Source organism: Castanea sativa, chromosome 8 (genome assembly GCF_040712315.1).
Source record: "Castanea sativa cultivar Marrone di Chiusa Pesio chromosome 8, ASM4071231v1".
Lineage (NCBI taxonomy): Eukaryota > Viridiplantae > Streptophyta > Magnoliopsida > Fagales > Fagaceae > Castanea > Castanea sativa.
In genome coordinates this window covers 27,299,894-27,309,313 of record NC_134020.1, presented here as the reverse complement: position 1 = coordinate 27,309,313, position 9,420 = coordinate 27,299,894, and the positions used below count along the sequence as shown (strand labels likewise).

The following is a 9,420-nucleotide window of genomic DNA, read 5'->3' as shown; positions in this document are numbered from 1 at the left end:
CCTTCCAGCCAGCCAGCTTTTTGCTCACTCTCTCCTTTATTTCAGCAAACACCTGAGTTTTTTATTTTCCAATTAATGAGGGTAAGTTGAGGTATTTTTTGTGCCTAGTGTCTTACATAGGGCTGAGGATCCTCAATATATCATCTTTCACTTCAAGGGGAGTGTTTGGGCTAAAGAAGACAGATGACTTATCAGCATTGATTTTCTGCCCAGATTCCTTCTCATAAGCATTAAGGATGTTTACTAGATCCTTACACTCTGCGGTATTTGCCTTACAAAACAATAAGCTGTTATGGGCGAAGAAGAGGTAGGTGATTGTGGGGCAGCCCCTGCAGATGGAAATGCCATTAATGCATTGGTGCCTAGCCGCTTGGTGAATAAGGGCAGAAAGACCTTCGGCACAAAGGAGGAAGAGGCCGGGGGAGAGAGGGTCGCCTTGACGCAAGCCTTTGGAGGGGGTGATGTTTCCGTGAGTTTCACCATTAATGATCACCGAATATGTGACGGAGGATATGCACTCCATAATAAGGGCGATCCATCTCCTGTCAAAGCCCATTTTTTCCATAACCCCCTTAACAAAGTCTCATTCCACCCTATCAAACGCCTTACTCATATCGAGCTTGATAGACATGTAGCTCTCTTTTCCTTCAGATTTGTGATTCAGGTAGTGCATGAGTTCAAATGCCACCAAAACATTGTTCGTAATCAACCTGTCTAAAGTAAAGGCACTTTGGTTCTCAGTGATGAAATAGGGTAGGACAGCTTTCAAGCGGTTGGCCAATACTTTGGAAATGAGCTTGTACACTACATTACAGAGGCTGATTGTCCGGAACTCAGTCATTCTAGAGGGGCTGCTGGTTTTTGGGATTAAGGAAATGTTGGTTTTGTTTATATCCGCCATATGCATATTATGGTTAAGCACATTCAGCACCATAGCAGTGATGTCCGAACCCACAATACTCCAGAATTTATGAAAAAATATGGCGGACATACCGTCAAGACCTAGGGCTTTGGTGGGGTGGAGTTGCTAGAGAGCTCTTGCAACTTCTTCGCTGGTAAATGTTTTAGTGAGTTCGACATTCATGTCCTCAGAAACACGGGTGGTAATGGCATTGGTGATCTCTTGGATTCCACTAGGTTGAGAAGACGAGTAGATTTTCTTAAAATAGGCTACTGCCGAAGCTGATATACTTTCCCTGTCATCACACCATCTACCGTCGTCATCCCACATACCCAAAATAGTGTTCTTCTTCCTTCTATCTGATGCTCTAGCATGAAAGAATTTAGTGTTTCTATCTCCCTCTCTATACCAGTAAATTTTACTGCGTTGATGCCAGAGAATCTCCACGCTGTCTAGGAGATCATTAATATCTCACCTCATTTCATCAATTGCAACTCCATATGAGCCATCGTGATCAATGGCTGTAAGACTATTGAGAGCTTTCCTTTTTTCTTGGATTTTCCTTAGGATGTTGCCAATCACATTTTTATTCCAAGCATCTAAATTTGAAGCACATCGACTAAGATTAGATGCAATACCTTCAGGTGTATTTGAGAGGCTACCCCCGTTCCAAGCTGTCTCAATGATCTCTTTACAATCCTCTCTCTTAACCCACATGGCTCTAAAATGGAAGTGGCGCTTCCTTGTTGGTGCTAAGAGGCATGTATCTGTAATTCGAAGAAGGCAATGATCTAAGGTGGACTCAGCTAGGTGGTGAACCTTGACATTGTTGAAACAATTGAGCCCTTCTGAGTTTGCAAAGGCTCTGTCTAACCGAAGATAGATTCTATTACTGCCTTCCTGCATGTTGCACCAAGTGAATTTTGGGCCTGAAAATCCAAGGTCCTGGAACCCACAAACATTCACAGCATCCCAAAAACCTTCCATTTGCCTCTGTGTTCTCTGAGCACCACCTGATTTTTCAAATACAGAGAGAATTTCATTAAAGTCTCCGTAACAAAACCAAGGTAGAGAGAGTTGAGAATTTAGATTTGAGAGAAGGTTCCAGGATTCTTTCCTCAAGTGTGTTTCTGGGTGGCCATAAAAGCCAGTGAATCTCCATTTAAAATTGTTTTGTTGATCAATGATGGTGGCGTCAATGTGATGATGGGAGAAAGACAAAATTTCAAGATTAATTTCCTTCGACCAAAGCAGTGCTAATCCTTCACTTCGGCCTTGACAAGGAACAATTAGGCCGTTTGAGAAACCCAGTTTGAATTTAATTTTTTCCATACGTTTTATCTTTGATTTGGTCTTCGTCAAGAAGACAATGTAGGGATTCCACCGTCACACATAATTGCGCAACACAAACACTGTTCGGGGGTTCCCAATTCCCTGGCAGTTCCAGCATATAGTATTCATTGTGCTCGGCGATGCTGCCTAGCAGCAACCGCCGATCTTGTTGGTGAGGAGTTTGTGAGGGAGCTTGTGCAGAGCATTTTCAAAGGGAGGTGTTCATCTAAATCAACGGTAAAATCTAACTTACCTGGCCTTTTGGACCGGGACAGGTTAGCACTTGTGTTGACAGAGGGGTCTTGGGCTTGTTTTCCTTCATTAAGCTTTCTACTTTTTATGTTATGTTTTTTTTTTTTCTTTTAATGGATGCTAAAGTCTAAATCCATGAATAATTTGTTCTGAATTGAGGAAATGTTTTATAGTAAAATTTTATATTTATTATAATGCGCACACACACACACACACATATATATATTTATAAATATAAAAAATAATGGTAAACCCAAAACGGCACACCGGTATTAACCAATACCAAAATATATCGTTTCACTAGTCAAACTGGTACGCCTTCGATATGAGATTGACTCCTTTGATTTGTGCACGTCAACTTACAATTCTCCAAGTGTTTAGCTAAGGACTTGCCATCTTCCAACAAAAATGTAATATGTTGCCGTCTACCCTCTCCAAGACTTCCCCGTTCAATATAAATAGAATTTAATTCCAAACCTTTGACTATAACAAGTATTTTTATATTTTTTTTTCTTTTTCATAAATATTTTCTTACAATAGTTTACTAATGATATCTTTAAGCGGCCAAAATGGGTTTTTGCCATTTTCACAAAAAAAAAAAATCAGCACGTTGCCCCCTTTCACAAACTAATTAGGAAAATGCCCCTCTTTTGAAACTCGATTTTCTCAAAATCGAGTTAAGCCCTATAGTGATTTTTTAAGGACCTACAGTGGCGTTTTGTAATTCGAGCTCCATGAAGTCGAGTTATAGGTAAAAAAAAAAAAAAAAACTTACATGTAACTCGATTTCATGGAGGTCGAGTTACAAGCTATAGATCCTTAAAACATCACTATAGGCTCCTTAAAACATCGCTATAGGTCTCCAGAAATTTTTTTTTTTTGAAACTCGATTTTGAAAAAATCGAGTTTCAAAAGAGAAGTATTTCCTTAATTAGTTTGGGAAATGGGGCATTTGCCCTTCTTCTTTTTTGTGCGAAATGGGCATTTGCCCATTTCCGCCATCTTTAAGCATTCCTTAAGTTCTCCTCTCTTGTTAGAATCTCGTCATAGTTTTGTACGTATTCATATTCTTTAGACATTCCTTAACTTTTCTCTTCTCTTGTTAGAGTCTCGTCATTGAGTATGAAAGAAAAAATATCAAAAAGCCATGTGCAACAAGGGATGCAAGCACAATTACGGCTGTATATATATATATATATATATATTAAACGAACACGGCTTTAAAACTTGGAAACGTATATAATAACTTCACAAGAATACTATTCAAATAAAGACAATTGATATTTCAAATGATGAATCCATGTTTGTTTCTTTCTTGCTTTCTTTTCTGATTCATTATTTGAAATGAATAATTGGTAATTAATCATTTTTCTAGAATCTTGTAATTTAATAATGAGTCATGCTATTGCTAGTTGGGATAAATTGGAGTTTCCGGGTCCTGATTGGACCTCGTGCACCAACATATTCTTGCAATGATTCGCTGACTGAGATCGGACCCAAAATCAAAAGTGAACACATATGATATGATATGGGAAAGCTAATCATAAACTAAACTAATGCAACATATATTTGTTTGCAAATAAAAATCCATTACCAAACAAAACACCATTTCTTTTTCTTTTTTTAAGGGAAAGCAAAAACACCATTTCTGCTTTTAGCTTTGTCCTCAATTTCAGAGCAAGTCATGATTTGTTGGTTAGAAAATTACAAATAGTTGATGAATGCTCCCCAACTAGTTGTAAGAGCATCCACATTCATTTTTTTTAATTCTATCTTATTTTACCATCTTAAAAATTACTTTATCAATTATACAATACCATTTTTCAATTCACCAACATCCAAACTTCTATTTTACCATACTACACATTAAAATAATATAAAAATAACAATATAAAAATATTTCTCAATAGAGGAGAGAGAAAGTGTTGGAACTTTTTAATAAAAAGGAGGAGAGAGAGAATTAAATAATAGTATTTTGATTTACCATTAAGCTACAGTGCATTCTACATTTAGAATGACACTGTAGCCGGATTGTAAAAAAATTTACAATTCTTGGCTTTTACAATATTCAATGGAGTGATGTTTTTGGGGTTAAATGGAAAATTGGGTTTGCATTTGCCATTTGGCCTATACGTTGTGGATGCTCTAATACATTCAACACTACCGATGGATTTATCAACAGAGTCGATAAATCCACACCAAAACCTTTATTTAACGAAAAAAAAAAGTTTTGGCTTTAATAATAGTCATATTTTCAGTGATGATATAAAAGAAAAGTAATGGTATACAAGTGTCAAAACATAATGTTAAAATATCATTCCGTTTATTTCTTTTTCAAAACAATTCGATCTCCTCGTATATTTTAGGTCACTAATTTACTTCTAGAATTCCCATTTGCTTAGCAACCTCCAGAGTCCACTCCAGCAAAGTTAGCCATGTTATGTAGTATAGTAGTTGTGGACTAGAGTCTAGACTAGTAGTTGCAGGCCTAGATTTTTTTTTTTTTTTTTTTTGGAGGAACGCAGGCCTAGATCTATAATAAATTGAAGCTTTGTCTAGTCAATTCTGAAGCTTAATCTCATGGAAGCACTAGACCAAAGCGAGCAGACAATATCATTAATATGTTGTCACCTAAGTTTAGCTCATTATACATCATCTGAAACATAGTATATTCAAACTTCGTATACGTTTATTTGAGGAGTAATGCTAAGAACAGTAACCTTTTTCACAATTTACTGAGATGTCAAGCTGTGAGCATTGCACCATCACATTTTCCACCACAAAACTATAATTATTTTTAATTGTATACCAATCACAAGATGCTATCTTAGCAGAAGTGAAAACGTTGTGAGAAATTAAAATTTTGTGTTTTAAGACAAGTATATAACCAGCCTTGGTATAACCTGGCTTAGTCTAAACTCGAATCAAATCTTTCTGCTTGCTTTAATAGCTATAAGATATCAAAAACCAGAGCAGAGGGTTGAGGGTTCCAACGAAATTGACTCTCAGATTCTCAACCCTTCTCTTCTTCAAAACCTGCACAAACAAAAGAAAAGGCCAGCACCCTTACTCTGCCTGATACCTTACTTAAAAAACAGAGATTTCTTGCACATGCATTTCAAAACCAAAACATACAGGCAAGAAAAATAAAAAAGGCAATGGTATAATCATGACGCTCCATTTGATTGCATTCATCAAATCAACAAGTCTAAAATGAATGTACCTCATGTACTCCATTTGAGCTATTTTAAAGGGCATGGCTTAATTCATAGAATCATAGCCCAACATCCATTGGGTAAATTTCATCACAGCAACTAGGCAACAACAAACTGAGGAAGCTGTGGTCAGGTTCAAAGTGGGACAATCCAGAACCCTCTACATCTGGCATAATTGGAAGACTCGTCGCCCAAGAGGAATCATTAAAATGCAATTTTAGCAGGTAAAAATGGTTTGTATTTGCACAACTAGTCAATTCAAAACTTCTACTGACAGTAGTTGTGGGAGATGGTGCAAAGTGCAAATCCAATTCCCACAAATAAATAAGCTGTTCTACTAAATGGTGAAACTTCAGATAAATGGACAGACACTACATTTTATTATGCATATAATATTGTCTATACATGACAACAGTAAATACTACCTGAATCAGACTCTTGCTACAACTGTTCTATAACTTGCTAATTATGTCAAGTGCATGATTGAAAGGCCCAAAAGCTGCCCAAACATTGGCTCATCATCTAATATGGTCAAGGGACTCAAGCTATTATATCCACCGTCTTCCCAACTGAAACATTGACCAGATGAATGTAGACAGCCCCAAAAACTCTGGAAACAGCCTACATGCCCATTCATGTTTCAAGTTCTAGGCAGGTATCCAGCAGGAGGAAGCATAGAGAATCCGGCCCTTCCAACCTTGAAGCATCCAGTGCCCATCTACGTCAACCACAAAATCATTATGGTACCCACCTTTCAGTTTAGCCCTCAGTTTCTTCATGATTTCACGATCCATTGGAAGTTGCCTAAACCCAGCCCTCATTTTCCGAAGCTGCCACTGCTTGTATGTCTCAGGCCTCTCAACCCTCTCTAATCCTTCACAAGCTATGACATTCATGGCCTCCCGCCCAAAAAACTCTTTTTCAAACATCAATCTCATGGGATCTTCACGGGCAGTGTTAGTATCAAGCATATCAAACAATGAGGAGAAGTGGAAGAGAGCCTCACGGAACCGTGTGACAAAGAATGGAGCATTGTAGGATCCATTAACAATGGCATGGACAAAAATATTAGGATTTATCTTCCTAATTAAGTTTAGAACAGCATCCCTCGGATTATTCACCACAACTGTCTCATCAAGCAGGTTCTTAAACCGGTTCAAACAATTCACTGCAAGTACCTCATCTCTATTAATTTTGAGGTCCTTCACTTGAATAGTTTCCCATTTCTGTGCAATTGCATTATACTCGAATGGAACGTTGAAACGCTCACAATACTTTGCCAAGCGACGCCCTGTCTGCTGTACTCCTTCTGCTGGCCGGAAACCACGTTGAGGAAGCTCTATCCCTGTAATGCGTAGCTTGGGAGGCCCCCCCTGTCTTCTTGAAAGACACTGGATGAGGGCAGGCCATTGGAAACCATAAAGGATACCGAAATCAATAATATGAAGTGTTGCTGCATTCTCAGATGCTCTCAGAATCATATGATTTGCAAAGATAATTGCAAGCTTCATGAAGGGGCAGGCTGAAACATATGCTTGGTAAGCTTTCAACACATCAGCAGCTGACGTTTTTTTGGGAGCTAGAGCAGTGTAAATTTGGGTCCCTGTGCCAGCTAAGCGCGCCTCAATGCAGTCCGCAAAGTAATGGGCCAACCTCTGCGACCCATCACCAAATGGGGAAGAGTGCTGCCTAACCTGTTTTAGTACTCCAGAAGCAGTCCTCCTATCATCAGAGGAGACTGCTTGTGCACACAGCACCAATAGAGTTCTCAAATCCACAACATCCTTCGTATTGCTCTGTTTCTTGGCACGAGTCTTTGCACCACTAGATACATTTGATTGTCCATTCTGCAGCAGGTTTTTGTTTTCTCCATTCTGCAAGCTTTCATCAAAATTACACACTGAAGGCTCTCGTTTTGCCCCACCACAGAGCAGCACCCTATCAAACATCTCCGATATCTCACTCTCGTCCGGATAAACAGCTGATTGCTTGTTACTCCTCCCATCTTCTAAGTCTGTATCCTCTCGCTCATGATTCTTCCTTCCTCTTAACCTAGAAGGGGAGTGCTCCCTCTCATCTATCTCCATCTTAACCAACACTTCTGGAGCCTTCCTATTCAAAACAGGAGAAAATTTGTTGTTCTCCAGATCAACAGTCAGCTGATTCCCTTTAGGAAGGAATTTACTAGCTTCCTCTACCCCTCTCTGGAACTGCAAAACTGATTCGGTATTGCTTAAGAAGTTCTGAACCAGAAGCTCATTGACAGATGAGCCCAGCAGCCCATTACCATCACTAGTGAGGCTGTTTGGAAAGTTAAAAGATGATGGTGGACTAGACTTTGCAGTGGACTGGAAAACAAAGTCAGTGGGGAGAGGATTTTTTAACAAAGAGGGTTTGTATTCTCCAAAATCAGCATGATTCCACTGAAAATCGTTCAAGTTACTATTACCAAAACTAGAACTGCTATTGCTACTATGATCACTGAAGCCACTCAAAAAACTATCATCCGGACTCTCAACATTTTGATCAATATAAAGCGGGTGTTGATCCGGGGATGTAGGGTTCTTCCCACCAATGACTTCATACAATGATTTCTCCGTGGCTTGAAGAGCCAACGGGTCATGGAACATACACGGCTTTGACTCCATCTCCTCTTCCATAAGCACCTGGCTTATGTACTTTAGGACACTATCAGAAAAGTCACTGTCATCTGTGGGAGAATCGCCCTCTAATAAGCTCGATTGAGCAGAATTACCAGGGCTTGGATCAGGGCTAAAAACTGGATTGCCCATGAAGCTAGGACCTAAAGTGGGGCTATTGAATATAATCCCATTTTCAACAACTGGGTACTGATCTGAATTGACAAAAAGTGACTCCATATCAAATTTGAAACCGTTAATTGACCCAAAGAATTGGGGTTGTTGTGGATCCATGAACATGTACTTCCAACACCCAACACTCAAGAATCCTATACCCTAATAGTTACTCTTTAACTCCCAATAAGAAAAAACAATTACTTTATACAAAATTATAGCCTAAACATGACAAAATAGCAAACATCAAGAGCAATTCGGATTATGCGATTTAAACCCTACACATATGAGACCAAACAAAAACAAAAAGGAAAGGGGTAACACAACCTAGGAAAGCATTACAGATTAAGGGAATTTCTGGGTTCGTTAGAAATGAAATTGAGGAAGTGAAATCCGAGAATTTTACGTCAATTGTGCGTACCTGAGAGAAAGACACAAAACCCTAATACAGAGAGAGAGAGAGAGTAGAGCAGAGGCCAATGTTCCAAGTACGAGCCGACGACGTTGTTTGATGTTTTTAACTTTTTAATCTTGTGTATAGTGTTTCAACGTGAAAGAGGAGCAAAGTCTTTTCACAGTTTTTGTCTAGACTACCCCATTTTTGTGCGAATCTAACGTGGCTTTGTGTTATTGGCTGGCGAGGATATATTCCGCGTTTCAGTGTCTTTTCAAAGATTTGTTAAAACTTTAAAAAAATTTATTTAATTTTTATTGCAAAGGTGAGTCAAGGATGCAATTGTTATCTTGATGTACGTCCTCTCTCTACCGACCTAAGGAGATATCCCGCCAATGAATCTTGGGTGATTGTTTTTCGTGCTAAAATCGGGCCGGCCATAGGCCACCGCCAAGCCCCTGGGGGTTTCCAAATTTTAGAGCAAAAATTGATATATTAAAAATATATATATAG

At 38.8% G+C, this 9,420-nt stretch overlaps 2 protein-coding genes across 3 annotated transcripts; both read right to left on the bottom strand.

The window, feature by feature from the left end:
- Positions 1 to 1,027: 1,027 nt before the first annotated feature.
- LOC142606107 (uncharacterized) lies at positions 1,028 to 2,233 on the bottom strand. The gene is made up of 2 exons (XM_075777508.1): positions 1,377 to 2,233; positions 1,028 to 1,304 (listed from the first exon to the last, which is right to left on the bottom strand). Exons 1-2 carry the CDS (start codon positions 2,231 to 2,233, stop codon positions 1,028 to 1,030), a joined length of 1,134 nt encoding a protein of 377 aa, XP_075633623.1.
- Positions 2,234 to 5,196: 2,963 nt separating this feature from the next.
- LOC142605667 (scarecrow-like protein 33) lies at positions 5,197 to 9,060 on the bottom strand. Of its 2 annotated transcripts, XR_012839099.1 has the most exons (2): positions 6,126 to 9,060; positions 5,197 to 5,521 (listed from the first exon to the last, which is right to left on the bottom strand). XR_012839099.1 is itself a non-coding variant. In XM_075777099.1 (1 exon), the coding sequence occupies exon 1, from the start codon at positions 8,637 to 8,639 to the stop codon at positions 6,348 to 6,350; it is 2,292 nt and encodes a 763-aa protein (XP_075633214.1). In that variant the 5' UTR covers positions 8,640 to 9,060; the 3' UTR covers positions 6,052 to 6,347. The 2 variants fall into 2 exon arrangements, 1 of the variants encoding a protein (XP_075633214.1); XM_075777099.1 differs by lacking the exon at positions 5,197 to 5,521 and having other exon boundaries at positions 6,052 to 9,060.
- Between the last annotated feature and the right edge of the window lie 360 nt (positions 9,061 to 9,420).